At 38.5% G+C, this 15,301-nt stretch overlaps 1 protein-coding gene across 25 annotated transcripts in view; it reads right to left on the bottom strand.

The window, feature by feature from the left end:
• The window catches only part of camk2g2 (calcium/calmodulin-dependent protein kinase (CaM kinase) II gamma 2), a 90,332-nt gene that overhangs the window by 21,064 nt on the left and 53,967 nt on the right, over nt 1–15,301 (bottom strand). For 14 of the 25 annotated variants that reach the window (XM_050070874.1, XM_050070876.1, XM_050070888.1 and 11 more), the window contains exons 7-14: nt 12,245–12,347; nt 11,444–11,527; nt 11,217–11,311; nt 8,518–8,640; nt 7,825–7,908; nt 7,688–7,730; nt 6,681–6,740; nt 2,885–2,925 (exon numbers count right to left, since the gene is read on the bottom strand). In XM_050070874.1, coding sequence (XP_049926831.1) covers nt 2,885–2,925; nt 6,681–6,740; nt 7,688–7,730; nt 7,825–7,908; nt 8,518–8,640; nt 11,217–11,311; nt 11,444–11,527; nt 12,245–12,347 — 633 coding nt within the window. Of the gene's footprint in view, nt 1–2,009; nt 2,043–2,884; nt 2,926–6,680; nt 6,741–7,687; nt 7,731–7,824; nt 7,909–8,517; nt 8,641–11,216; nt 11,312–11,443; nt 11,528–12,244; nt 12,348–15,301 lie in introns of all 25 variants that reach the window. The other 11 variants (XM_050070879.1, XM_050070883.1, XM_050070885.1 and 8 more) reach the window with 3 other exon arrangements.

Here is a 15,301-nt window from a genome sequence, read left to right as displayed (position 1 = left end):
CAAATATGCAGACTATATTTCAGCAACATCATTCACAGTCAGCATTATGAAGCTACAACTGTCAAGTCTTTGTTGGTGTTCATTTTCTACGGCCTTGAAATTATGTTACAGGGTCAGAAATAACCGTTTCAGGAAGTCGAATGTGCTAGAATTGATACACGATCTCACTCTCGCCTTTTAAAGATGTATTGTCTCAGAAAAGGTTGCCTTCTTTTCCACTGGCACACATTCATACTTGCTAACTACTCAGTACATTTTCAGTGCTGTTGAGCAACTGGAAAAGGTGTTTAAGAAACATTTATTTAGAAAAATAAGAATTAATTTCACTTTCACAGAACTCAAGGATTTAAAGTGCAGACTTTTGTGTGTAAAGTTTGAGATGATTTTTTTCCACCACAAAAAGGTCATTCACAAGGATTAAAAAGTTGAGAGCAGCACGATACAGAATTTATAACTGAAACTGTTATATTAAGGCTGGGCATGAAAGCTCAATACTTTTTTAGCTGAAATGATTTCAAAGTTCCTGAATGGCTGTATGTTGTCAGGCAACAAGTATTTCACTGCTGAAAGGATGGTCTTTTCATAAAACTGGGCTGTCTATGCAGTAGAAAGACAAATACTTTTTAAATTGGTGCTACATGACCAGAGGAAACAGGAGGTAAAGAACCTACATTTACTAGAATGTACTGCGCCGTACCAGACCAATAACCGCCCCTGCTGGTGGGTGACATAAAGTGAGCTTGGATATTTTGACACAGGAAACATAATGGCGGCTGGCTGGTAACAAACTATCTTGAATTACAGTATAATTGTAAGTTAAATTATGTTTCTGAAAACATTTTAGGTGAGAAACAGGCAACACATAAACATAATATTGGTTCATATTTGATCAGCACTGCTTAGTTTTATTGTTTGATCTCAGCTTTTTCAGCCTCTGTTTTAACAATACAGGGCACAGGCTGGTGCCCACTTACTGTGCAGAAATTCTCAGATTACAGCTAAACAGTGCATTGAAATATGTTTCTGGGGATATTTAAGGTGAGAAATAGGCAATACAGTCACACAATCTTGGTTTGTATCAGATCTGCACTGCTTAGTTTTACCATTTGATCTGAGTTTGGATTGAAGGTTGAGAGCAGAGTTCTCTTTAACAATTGAGAAGTTTGGCTTCTTGTATGAAGTGGAAAATTAAATTATCTATTAAGTATTAGTGCTGAACTAATTTATTGTATCAGATACCGTATCTTACTTTTCTAACGAGTGACAAACCGTATACATATCTATTTTGAAAATCCAATAAAGTGAAAGAAAAACTATTTAAAAAGATCAAAAGACCAAATCACTAAGAAATACTGAAATTAATCTCAATATCTTTATATGTTTTAACTTTAAATACACCACTTTCTCTGTATATCAGTCCTGAACTATCTCTAGTTCAGCGGTGTTGATTATCTGCAGGTGACCAAGACAGCCGTTTTATTTACAGGTAGAGGGAAAGAAAATAAAAGTTCACTCAAATGAAAAATAATGAGGGTACAATAAATAATAATAATTGAAAAAAGGGGAAATGATTGTATATTGATGCTTACAGTAAATAAAATGTCCCTCACTCCTGTGATGGTCAGGGATGTTGGTAAGTAGGCCAAAATGCCTGATATTATCCATAAGTGGATGAGTCAGACATCAGGAGAGGATAACTCTTGAGGGTGATTGTGTGTGTGTGTGTGTGTGTGTGTGTGTGTGTGTGTGTGTGTGTGTGTTATTTGTCAGCAGCTGAAATGGTTTTGGTGGCACTTATGGCAGAAAGGCTGATGCAGGGATGTTGGATGGAGTCAGGAAATCCAACAGAAATCAGAACAAGACGAAAACTGTCATAGACAACGCCTCAAGCATCTCTGCCCAAAAGGAATAAAATGAAACAGAGAGGGGGGAGGGGAGAACCGGAGGGGGAAAAGACTCGGAGAGACGAAGAATGAAAAATGAACGAAAAACGACAGAGCCGATCTCACCATCAAACAAACACTCGAGCTGGACTTCCTTTTCTGACAGACAGCAATGGAGAGGAGGAGGAAAAAAATAAGGGGTCATCGGGAAACAAGGAACTAATCAAAATAGTAAAAAAGTGAAGCTGCCAGATTGATCCCAGAAAGAGAGAAAAACAAAACGGCTACAGAAGCTTACACAGGAACAGAGATGAGACAAAGGGACACTAAGAGGGCTTCAGCAGAAAAAAACAATCAGCTACTAAAACAGTACAGGGAGTTAATTTTTCAAGGACAACTAAAGGATTTAAATCATTGGTCGTGCAGTTTATTTGTATAATGTTTTGGAGATCTTTTTTTGGGCGGGGGTAGCTATTGTTTAATTCACTGTATGTAATAGGAATTTTATTTTGGCCCTTGTTGATTTTGGCGCTTCACTGCATGCATTGACGCTGACTGTCGATCAAAACAAATGAGCACCAAGACCCAGTGGTGGCTCAAATCGCTGTGAATAAAAAAAAACCTGGTGGTCAAAAACAAACAGCATTTTAAAAGCCTACAGGTCTTTATTAAGTCCCTTACTTTCACTTTAATCTGTATTATCTGTGCCCCACCTTTAACTGCTAACTCATAAATATGATCAAGCTGCTACTGCATTTTTAAAATCAATCCTTTTCCCTTTAAGTCACATTTAATAGTAAAACTAATAAAGGAGCACCAAAGCACAAAAGTAATCCAACTTAAAGAACACACTACTTTTCCATATGCTCATAATATTAAAGATACATGTTGTTAGAGAGTATTTAGGGTGACAGACCAAAAGGGAGACAACAGGAGAGAGGAAGAGTAAGCAAGACAGGAGAAATAATGTAGATAAAATCCTCATGGGTCAGAGGACTTACCTTCACACCGTCCGACTTTTTGTTTAGTAAAGTTTTGCATGCTGAAAGACAGAAAGACAAGATGGTAAGAACACTGTCTGAAAAGTAAGTATCCCACAAACACAACAGTGGTTGAGATCACTCAGTCACGAGGACAAACTAAAACAAAACACGGTCCAACAAAGGTTTATCAGGTCCACCTAATTTTACATGAATATTAATTGGATTAACTGTTGTATAAACAACAACCTCTCAACTAAAACTATTGTTTCTCCACCAGTGGGGATAATCAGGTTGATTAAGGAAATTTTATATTTATTGCTGCATATAAAAATAGCAAACTAAAAATTAAAAGTAAACTTGGAAAACAGAAAAACCTGATTACAAATTCGGAAACATTTTCGAGTATTAAAATTAAAATAACTGCTCTGGAGCATGTACTTGCCCTGAGGGCTTTTTAAAAAAAACTTTTTTTCCATTTTGTGTTTTTCTAATTAGTTTAAATACACAGACTTTTTTAAAGAGCCCAATAATACCCCCAACACCCTCAGTTTTTTCTCCCAGGACATTGTTGATGTTGTATGGAAGCTGATTTTCGCCAAGAAAAGAAAGAATGAAAACATAAACAGATTGATAATTAAACATGATAATAAAAATGATAAATACTCAGTAAAAGTGACTTAATTCAGTCAAAATCAGTGAGTCAGATTTATGAGAAAATACATTAAAATTATGTAATGGTTCCTCAAAAGTATAGTATATCATTCAAAAACTGTAGTTAGTAAAAAGTTAAAAGTTGTACTATCTATCTACCTATTACTATAATTTTAACATAGTATCTCCATCTTGATTTCTGACGACCAGTACTTTTTTTTCTTTTTAAATCATGCATAACCTCATCTATTTTTATCTTTTACTGGCAGAAATTAGCCTCCATAGATTTGACAACTGTGACCTGTACACACTTTAAAACATCACAACAGTTAAAGAAAATTTGGATATTTAGAGGCACTCTCGCTCTAGTTAGATTTTTTGTTTTTTATAAATATAACCTTTGTCTCTTGTTATTTCTACTTAAAGCACTGTTAATTAACTTTACATTTTCAGATTTCCCATTTACTTTTCTCTTTGGAAAATGTTCCTGGTTACATTACAACAAAACAATTTCAATGTTATTTTGGGGTAAAATCATCCTCTATATTATCACCATTCTTGAGCGTAGTTCAAACAATAAACGTTAAATACAAGTAAAACAAAATTAAGAAGTTGTCTCTCATAAATTTAAGCAGAGTGGCATGAAGTGCATGGCAGAAAACTGATGATTGATCCCGGTTCAGTGTTTGATCTGAGGACAATCCTCATCACTCCTGAGGTCCTCTGGGGAGCAAATATGAATGGATGAATGAATTAACTAATGAATGAATTAAATGAGTGAAGAAGTTACTTTCTGAGTCCATTAGGCGCTTATATCCAAAACAACCTTTTGTTGGTGTAAATGTCACCAAATAAATTGTGATTTATTTCAGTGTGATACAGCTAACACTCAACTGAACTAGTGCTGGAGCGACTTTGTGGAAAGTTGCAAGTATAAATAAAAAAAGATTAAACTTCACAATTTTAAAATATACTCCACCAACTGTAATCAAACCAGTTCATATTAAATGAAACTATCCAGTAGCCTACATTAACCACACCAACATCATATCATGTGCATGCATATCAAAACCTGATCAGTTATAACCAGACTTACACAGAAATGACACCAACACACAACTGAATAAAAATGTCCACATGCATGCACATCCAGACAGATCAAAAAGAAACACTCGAAAAGTATAAACACTTATATTTGTGTTAGTGATGTTCCAGTGATCCTCCCTTACCTTCCATTAATAAAGTAGGAAGGAGGGCAGTGAAGAAGGCAAGAAAACAGTAACGTGTTTAATATCTGCATCTTTAACATCTGAACTGAAAACACAACTGAAGATGACAACTGCAGGAACAAACACCCGTCAGGCTTTTACTGTGTGTTAAAAGGCATTCTTTAAATCATTTTCACAGAGGTGGTGGGTTCATGCGATGACAGTGGCTCATAAACATGCAGCATCCACTTCAAAGTCTTTGTTTTAAAAAGGTGCCAAGGAGTGCATTCTCTACAGTCATCGAACTGAGCAGAAACCTTTAGGTTAGGGACATCATCGCTGCAAATATTCAAGACCAAACGCTTACATTTACACTGCATGTAACTCGGTCAATGAGGGAATTTAACGACTGTAATCAAGCATCAAGATAAATCCATTATGGACGACTTATCTGCATAGCATCCACTAGTATAAACCATGACAATTCTTGGTTGAACAGCAGCTCATCCTGTCATGTGACTGACATTCATCTGTGAAAGGTTCAGTATGCTTCGTACAAACTAGTATTTAAGACGTGTCGATCGCGCTTGTCTGAATGCAACATTGTCTGTAGTTGCTCTAAATCGTCAAACTCAAAAGTGGGGCTAAAAGTCTGCCGTCACAAAGAGAGCCAATATGTGATAATCGTACAAGTAAGGATAACGAGGCATAGTTTTGAACGATGGGAAGAGGTCATGCTTGTCGAATTCCCAGAAAAAAAGAGACTAGTATTTTTGATTAATTTCCATTAATGAACACTTCTGAGTTAATAAGGCACTACAAATCTGTTCAGGCGTGTCCCTTAGCTAGCTTTTTTTTGCTGCAGCAATAGTAGCTGCTGTTTCAACAATGCACTCTATGATATTGGCAATGACTGTAATGTTAACCAAAGAATCTATATCTTGTATTGTGACAAAAGTTGGGATGAACACCCCTAATATATATTATTGGTTGTTTTTATGTTTGTTTTTTACACCACAGTTGTTACCACAGTATTGACGTCTTCTTTGCGTCGGTTTTGGAAAGTGACAAAACTGTCGTACGCAGCCTCTATAAATACGAAGTCTGAGGGAAGGTGGTTTCAGACGCTGTTTGATGATCCTACAAACACTCTGTTTGAAGCATACTGATGCCTTTAGGCTCTTTGTGGTTTTGTCTGTTCACACAAACACAACGGAGCAGGCAGGAGAGAGGAGACAAAGAAAAATAGATAACAAAGGACACTGTGCATTCTGTTTATACAGCTTCCCATGCAGGTTGGCATACTGTACTGTACTGTATGCTCATACACATGCTTGGCTGGCTGTTAGTGCCAGAGCCATGCGGAGGGAAGGTTGCGGCGAGCACGGGCAGGCATCGACTGGGCACTAGCCGAGTACTGTGGATACAAACCAGTTCAAAGGAGGTAAAACTGGGGGTGTTACGTTAGGTTGAAGGCTGGCGTGTCTATTTATACTTGTGATATAAAAGGTTAAAATGTTTATGCTGCAGAGGGAAAGATATGCAGCCTGCACAAGTTGTTGTAATGCAGAGATGTGTAAACAGAGCTTTGCTAGGTGGCAGCTGCGATAGTTGGAGGGATGTCAGAGGGTCATGCTGGGTGTCAGTTAAATGGCTGTTGTGTTCGACACAGGAAATTAAATAGCCAGTCCTGGAGAGGAGCTCTGTTTATTAAAGCATCAAGACACGCTGCAGTACTGAAAGGTCAGGAGCTAAGTTTTGTTTGTGGTTTCCATTTACATGTTTATGTGTGTGTGTAAGATGCCCCAGTGCAATGACGACCATTCAAAAGTGGCTCATCAGTGTGCAGGCAGCAGGCAGCAGGTGGAGGGGTTCAAGCAGCCCAGGCCACATGCCAACAGCCTGAGTACAAAGTTGGCAGTGCCCGACTCCAACACCCCCTCAAGCAGACGTACCTTCCTGTGCCATTGCGGCCGTGCTGGTGGTAGCGGCAGGGCTGGTATGCTGCCGTCCCACTATTGGACAGAGAGGGATTCAATGTGGAGGCACAGGTGGGACTAGAGCCTCACTAAAGCCTGACAGCCTTTTTATTTTCTGGATTTTTTTTAAAAGTTTAATAAACTTCAGAGTATTAGACAAGACATGGGTTTCCAAAAAGTGTTTGGATCAAGTGGGCTTAGTGAAGACAAGGTTTTCTCTGATACCTAACTCCCTTTTATTAGGATGAAGTGAAGCAGCAGACAGGAAATCTTCTCAGCACCAAAGTACCTGCGCCCCGAAATTATTAATCTTATTTCCGTGGACTTTCATTTGATAAACGTGCCTGCAGTTATGTATAAAGCAATTCAGAGGTCTGGCTCGTCTTGCTTTCTTCAGTCCAGATCAATCTTGACCGGTGGAGTAGTTGGCTGTAATCCACGGGAGCTGCTTTACTTACATGAAGGCACATAAACACAAGGTCAATAGCATTAATGCATTAGCTTGCTTGACCATTGTCTGGTCCACAGATTGAGCGTTCAATCAAAGGTGGACTGTGTTGTGGTGATCAAACTGCTTACAAGGAGGAAATCCAAGCCAAACCCCTGAAGTGCAAAATCAAAACTGTAGACAGCTGACAAGCAAATGTGAACAAGAATAAAATCTGTGGATATAAGGAAACTAGATTCAGGTCCCAAAAAAGGACAGTAGAGGAAAAACAGCGATTTGTATCCTTGGCCTCTGAGATATTAAGTCAGAAAAAGTAATTACCTATAGTGTTCTTATCATTATTATTAGATATAATGACCAAACAGATTTACTCTTTGTTATAAAACTGCTCAGTTTCTCCAAATCCAGATGCTTCTTTGTATGGCTTCATTCAAATATGTGTGCTAGGAGCAGCACTGGGCACCGCTGTGAAGTCTGTGTGCCAAATCAAATTGTTGTCTCTTGATGTGTGATTAGTATCCCTGCCAAAGCTCACCTGAAAAGTTCCTGGATACCAGCATTGTTGTGAGGATGGCTCCCTAGAGAGACACAGAAATCAACATTATGAGGATTTGTGTTTCATGGACACGTTTGTATGTGTATTTGTGTGTGTGTGTTTGTGCCCCTACTCACTTTAAGTTTCCTCCTGGCGTTGAACTTGCGCAGACACTCCACAGTCTCTTGACGGTGCATCATGGAGGCCACAGTGGAGCGTTGCTGTATGTAGAGAGGAAACATAATGAATAAACCTAACTTTAGTGTGACATCATAACACTTTTATTCCTATATAATTGACTCCAAATGACAAATGAACTCAAAGCCTTGTGTCTTGTTTTTCAGGCATATCCATTATTTTCTATATTACAAAACCGAATGACCACCTGCTTTAGTTGGTTTCTGATACCAAGTTATGTTCATCAGTGGGAGTTAGCTTCACTGTTGGCAACTGCAGATTTCTGTGGTCATGGTAGTATGTTGGTCATGGTAGTATGTACATCTATCCAAGTGTTGTCCAAAGCTCTTATTTTGAGTTTTGTGTTTAATTTTACCCCAAACTACAAATTCTGCTTGAGTGCATATTGTAGGCCTCTGTGTTGAGCAGTTCATGACCTTGTGTTGTTGTTTTAAAAAGCAGTGCCAAAAACGAAATGCTTAACATATTTTACAGTGTAACTCTGGACGTGTGTGTGTGAAAGAAACAGATGAATGCCTAATTAGGTAGAAAGTCCAAATATGTGACAATTTGTTGGAAGATGGCACAAATATCTACAGCGGTATTTTACATGCTAGTAACGAATTCTTTTGAAGACAAGGAGTGTGACTTACGCAGACCCAGGGATGCTTGAGGGCCTGGTCGGCTGTGATCCTTTTGGCAGGGTTAATCGTTAACATCTGATTGATCAGATTCTTGGCCTCGGGGGTCACTGTGTCCCACTCTGGAGAAGGAAACTGAAGGAGCCAGATAAAAGGAAGACATATTAAGAATGTATGTCACTGTTCTTGTGCTTTCATTGAACATTTGATCATTGAACAACTGGCTCAACACACATGCATGTGCACACATATACACTTATGAATTCATATGGTTGTGTCCAGGAAAAGAGAAGAAATAGTTCTTGTTTCAGTCACTTGCCAATTTTTTTTCATTGGTATTACTCAGTGATTCAACATTCAGGTTCAACTTGAGATTTAAAACAGAGAAATATTCAAGACATATTTTAGTCTGCAGATCCTCGAGAGCCCTGCATCTGCAAAATGTGCTAAAACACCAGATAGTATGGCAGAAAGCAGAGGAGCATGTATGAACAGGAGTTGTATTTTACCACCACATCTGGAGACTGGATGTTATGTTGGTATTGATGAACAAGCTTTGTCAGTTACCAGTGTGTGGGTTAAAGAATTAAAAGTTAAATGCACTTTTTTTTCATATCGTCGTTGATATGATCTTTATCTACTTTTTGCTTCCAATGAACATGTTTAATGTTTTCTAATACAAATAATTCTGCTAAAAATGATCTTATCACAACTGTATGTTTATTGAAACTGGCGCTTAATACATCTAGATTGCGACCACAACTCTGACTCTTTGATACTTTTACAGATTATATTTAAGATTTTGTCATATTAACCAAACAATGCATGGAAAAAAATATGTTAGATGATTACAGTAACTTTATTTTTACTATTTTCTGTTTATTTCTGTATGAAACATGTCTTATTTTCTTTTGTCTTGGAGTATGCATAACGTGGAATGATGCAACAATTTGTTTTTCTTTGATGGGTCATTTTAGCAATATGAAACAAAAATAAAAAATCCTTCTTTGATATCATGTTAAAGGAAATAAGGAGTGATTTTCAGCCTGTGGTAGCTCACAGTCAATGCATGCCCTTCAAGAGCAAGCCCTTCAGTCATAACAGGTGGGAGTTTTCAAAGTCAGCGTAAGCTCTCTCACTCCAGTCACCCACACCTGCCGCCCTCATCCCTCCACCTCAGTAGCATTAAGTGCCAGCAAACATGTTTACTACTAAAAATCAAAGCAAGCTGTCCGAGACATTTACTCAGAACATTAAGTGTCAGTTGTCAATAACTGACAAAAAAGAAAAATGAGATTCAAGGTGTCTGCATGACAGCGATACTCAAGTGCACATTATTACAAGTGCTTGTCACAGTCACTTCATATCAATGCTCATATTATGCACATTCATTAGATGTGGTTGCTTCCAATTATGGAAATTAATACGGGTAATAAATTCCTATCTCCCAGAGGACTATGACAAGATCTGATAAATAAGCCTATCGCTCTCTCATAGTGTATCACTTTTTTTTCTACAGCTAGATCAAAATCATGCAATAACAAGTAGCAAGCAATTAAAAACCAAAATTAAATTTCTAAATGACTTACACAACAGAATTCTGAGTGTGTTATTTGACGAGACTTGAAGTGAAGGTGTCCTGCAGGGCTCATCTCGAGGCTCTGTGCTTGTTTTCCCATTCACATAAATTATGACTGAGATTGTGTATTAGAATTCAAGTTTCATGAACACAGATGGAGCTCTCTGACAGACTCTATGAACCACAACACTCATCTTCATGGATCCATTTGCAAAGTGCTCGCTCAGTCAGCCAACCTGGGATGAGCCCGCAAATGTGAGCTCAGTGAAAGATGAGCATTTATTAAAGCTGCACTGATCAATATTTTTTATATTATGAATGGATCTGTAAATTCTCAACAGTAGCTTTTACATCATTGGCAGATGGAGCCAGGCCTTTATTTCTGTTTCACCTTGTTCCTCAGTTAAACTCAAAACCATCTCTATATTTACCTGTTGCTTTGAAAAATTCTGTACTTTATATTCCACAACATTACACTGATTTATCATGGTCATGATCAACCTGGACCCTGTTTTCCAACGTTTTTGTGTCTGACTAATGGGAACAGGAATATTTGGTCCTCTGTTGAGAGAGACCACTGCAACCGACAGTGACGAAACAAGCTGCAATGTAACCACTACAGACATTCGCGCAGTGCCAATGTACGTCCACTTGAAGTGTTTGTTTTTGCCACTGATAGGCTCAGATTATTCTTGTAGGTGATAATATTATGGAAAGGATTCCCACAAAGATAAGCCTCTTTATTAAGTAGTAAGATCCTTTCTGTTTAACCAGAAACAGCCCCCAAATCTCCATCACCAAACCCACCAGACTCCATTTAAATAAACACTAATTTTAGCATTTATAGAGCCAGAATATTTTTGTTTATTTCAACCAAACCAGAGCTAGTGATTGTTGGAACAGTGGGAAGATGAACCAAGATGGTTTTCATTAGTGTTATTTTGTTTCTGTTTACCTTAAATTAAGTTTAACGACAATGACATTACTTTCTATTTAGAGTCTCGTGATTATAGCAATTATCGAACTTCCGCTTTAATCGTTTCCAGGTATTCTGCACACAAACGACAAATATGCAGCTCACAAGTACAGAAGTAGGGGACGGTAACTACAATATTGAGAGGGGAGTACTCACATCATATGCACCGGCCTTGATTTGTTGGTACAGTTTGTGTTGGTCCTCGTCCCAGAAGGGAGGGTAGCCCACCAACAAGATGTACAGGATCACACCTGGAAAAAAAACCACACACACACACACAGAATCTATTTAAATATACTCCATATAAAACCTAAAGCATACATTTCCTAATGAATATTAATGAGCATATGAATGCAGCAAACACACAGACAGGACTAACTGACCACATGCCCATATGTCCACTGGCTTGCCGTACGGATCCTTTCTCAACACTTCTGGGGACAGATACCCTGGAGTTCCTGCAAAACCTGCAATAAACAAATATAAACTTGTGTTAATGTGTCTATGAATATGCAACCCAATAATGATAAACAGTGTTATCTCTGATTACTACATGATTTGAGCAATACTATAGGTTCACAAGCTCTTATGATCTCTGTATCAAGCTACAAAGAGCTATGTATGTATGTGTATGTATGTGTTTTAGACAGATAAATGAGCACAATGACATAATCTCAACATTTCTCCCTCTCTCTACCCTCCTCATCATCCAATTGTTTCATTTTTTAATGTTCTAAGTAAATAAAACATTTTATTGTATTGCTGCATTGAATGTAAAACTAATATCCACAATAATATATTAATATACCTAAACTATAAACACCACATAGTTGTTTAAAATAAAACACGTTTACAAGTGTGTCAACACACACAAAATTGTTTTTGACAGTTCTTTAATAAACATACTTCCCTCAGGACAAATTTGGATTATTTAGTACTTTCTCTAATATGTTTGCTCTTATTTATTTATTTCTCATATAAAGTAACAAAAATAGAGCATATGATTATCATAATATGCTAAAACACAAACTCTAGCTCGCCACTAACTTAATACTTTATTTCCTAAAGCAGCGATGGTGGTTTTCTTGCTGAAGCAAACGCTTCTGCTGAGGGTGAACACTGTGGAATAAATAAAGATAATAAGGTTAAACATTCAAGCTGTTAGAAGTGGGGTTATTTCTCACCAAACCATGCCTGTTGGTCCCCCTGCACCTCGATGGCTAGACCGAAATCTGCAAGCTTCACCGCTGCTCCCTTCATCTTACTGGCAAGGAGCAGATTCTCTGGCTGCAAAACACAGACACAAAGTGTTCTTCAGGATGAAATATTTACACTCAGGCTGCAACTAGTGACTGTTTCCAACATTTCTTTCACAATAACTTTGGCCGTAAAATGTTAAACATACAAATTAATCCCCATCACAAGTTAGTTTGATATTTTCTTTCTGGCCAACCTTCAATAAACCCCAAAAGATCTTCAACTTCGAATAAAATGAAGACTGACATGTCATTTAATAAGAGCAGGTTGTTAAATTTGACCTTGGACAAACTATGTTTTGCATAGTACAAAATACACTGTAGCATAGTTATGAGCAAAAAGAGGGAAAAATACATTTAATTAAGGGCAAAAGAGATAAGCATGTACCCTCCTTCAGGAAATGTCCTATCTGTCTGCATGACTGGATGAGCTGCAGGAGCTCGATGACATCTACAGTAGTAATGAGGCATGATTTGGTCAAGCAGGCCACAAAGGCTTCCCCCAAAGGAAAAACCTTTTCAGTCGGCTGTCATAGACTTTAACACTGAATTTTTGACACGGCCTTTCTGTTCACACGATCATGCAAAAAGTCAGGACCTGGCAAAGATAAGGACATATTAACTGTGATTTATTTGTCTCAACTGCTTCCTCGCTTTCCTCATTTGCTTCTCATTACATCATAGTTCCTGTCACTTAAAGAAGAGATGAGAGGGAGAAGAAACTGAGGAAACACGTCTGCTCAAGTATGATTTGATGCGAGGTCAGTTACTGGTTAAAGCTGCACAGCTGTTTAAGGTTCACTCGTTTTAGGTTTTTCTTCATAATATAGGGTTGACCTGTTTACTCTTTTGCATGGTTGAGCGGTTAGCACAGCAAGAAGGTCATGGGATTGACTCCAACAGCCATTTATGTTCTTTCTCTGTCGAGTTTGCAGGTTTTCCCTGGTATCATACAATATCCACCATAAATCCTATTCACCGGCATTTCTGTGATCAAGACAAGAGTAGAGTATTGCCTTAATATATATTGCAATTTATTACACTTTTTTCAACTGCACATTATGTCCCTAAAGGAAAAATATGTTAACATTAGTTTTATCTAATAAGATGAAGTTTTCAGTCTGTTCATCTCACTTCAGTCATTCTTACTGCTGCAAAATGTATCTGGTTGATTATTATAGTATTCTACCATAAGTTTATTTGTATTTGCAATATTAACAATTTATACATTAACAAAAAAACAATATTTGGCATCTGTGTATTGATACAATATTGGCACCCAATATATTGTGATACTATGCTGTGTAGATTTTTCCCCCTATTCCTACTTCTGCGGTTGGATCTTTCAGCTTTTGTGTTTCATGTTTTTGGATGCCCCTGTCATCATTTTTAGCATTAAAAATCTACTGATGGTCTGGCTTGCACTACAATCGGATCTCAGTCAGGTGTAAGTGCAATCTGAACATTGTGACCTCGTTCTTAAGAAAAGAAATGAGCTGAACAAGCTGAAAGGTCATCTAACTCAGCCTCCTCCTGCTATCTCAACCTGACGACCCCTTGAAGGAATGGAGGAGACTCCGTGCAGCAGCATCACCTCGGGAGTCTACTGAGGGATGAAATGCAAGACGACAGTCATGTGACCGACTGTGGTGACAGAGCTACTGCTAACAAGCTTCTCCACTGGTAATAATTATCCTCTTACAATACAAGTGATTAGCCTAGTGAACAAATCTGTGGAAAAGTAGCTAATGAATGCCTTTGGCTGTCCTCTCGTAGAGGTGTCTCTAAAGTATCCAGCATTGTTTCCTTGACTTCGGCTCTTCTTTTTCTGCCAGCTCTTCCTACTTTGTTTGCATATTGACTTTCAATCACAATGCAGGCAGATTCGAGATAAAGTAACTCTCCAGGTGTCCAGGTGTCCAGGTGAACAGACCAGGTGAAAATGTGGTCTGTATAGAAAACAGAAGTTTTGGGGCCATTCTTCTTGAGTACAAGTCCCAGCTGGTAGGTCTAATGTGTGTGTGTGTGTGTGTGTGTGTTGTGTCTTGAGGGCAAAAGTCCTTGCAGTGGTTAACTGTCCTTATCACCTCAAATACTGACAGATAGACAGATGTCTGATACTGTCTTTGTGCTCATAGTCTGTTTCTTCTCATCTGTCAGTCTCTCCATCTAGTTTCCTACTTATCCATTCATCCATCCCTCCCAACGTCCCCCCCCCTCTATTGGGCAGAGCTGAAACAATAGCAAAGAGAGAGAACAGGGGGAACTGCACAGGGACAGAGAGCCGGAGTGAAAGCAACAGAAGAAGAGAGAGAGAGACAGATAGAGACAGATAGATGGGAGGTGGCATAATGAGTCCCTACACTGGCGCTGCAGCAGCCGGGTGACCTCACCCTACAGTTACCATGGCAACTCAGCCTGCCACCAGCCAACAGCACTCAACTCTTTCTCTCTAATTCTTGTTTTCCCTTCAGCGAGTGGCCCTCCCGAGATGACACGGAGGCAAAAATATGATGTGTGCGTGTGTGAGGTCACACCTCTCCATGCCACACTTAGCTGGCATTATTAGTAATTTTATGGCTCTGATACAGATGCCACTTCTGGCAGCTTTATCCCCAGGAAGTTCTTAAATATCAGACAAAATATCAGATGTTGCTTTCTCTTTAGCTGTAAGATGATTGGAGGCTCAACAACCAAAAATCTTTCCCAGAGAAAGTATCACATGGAAGCAGCAACAGTTGATTTTTTTTGGCCACTTGGGGGCAGCAGATCAAACTACAAACACAACACTGACATATAATCATTTATAAAGAAGTGATGGCTATCTAGAAGTTGTGTTTCTGGGTACCTGTGAAAACTAAGTCCTATGTTCACTCTGTTCTTTTCTCTGGTTTGCTTAATGCTCCACTAAGTTCACCAGCTAGTCACTCTATTTATCAGTCTGTCATTTGGTTCTGGGCGGGTCGTGTACAGTGGGTTTATAAG

The sequence above is a fragment of the Epinephelus moara genome, chromosome 19, assembly GCF_006386435.1.
Source record: "Epinephelus moara isolate mb chromosome 19, YSFRI_EMoa_1.0, whole genome shotgun sequence".
Taxonomy (NCBI): Eukaryota; Metazoa; Chordata; class Actinopteri; order Perciformes; family Serranidae; genus Epinephelus; species Epinephelus moara.
The sequence above is the reverse complement of the archived record's forward strand: the minus strand, read 5'-3'. Positions and strand labels throughout refer to the sequence as shown.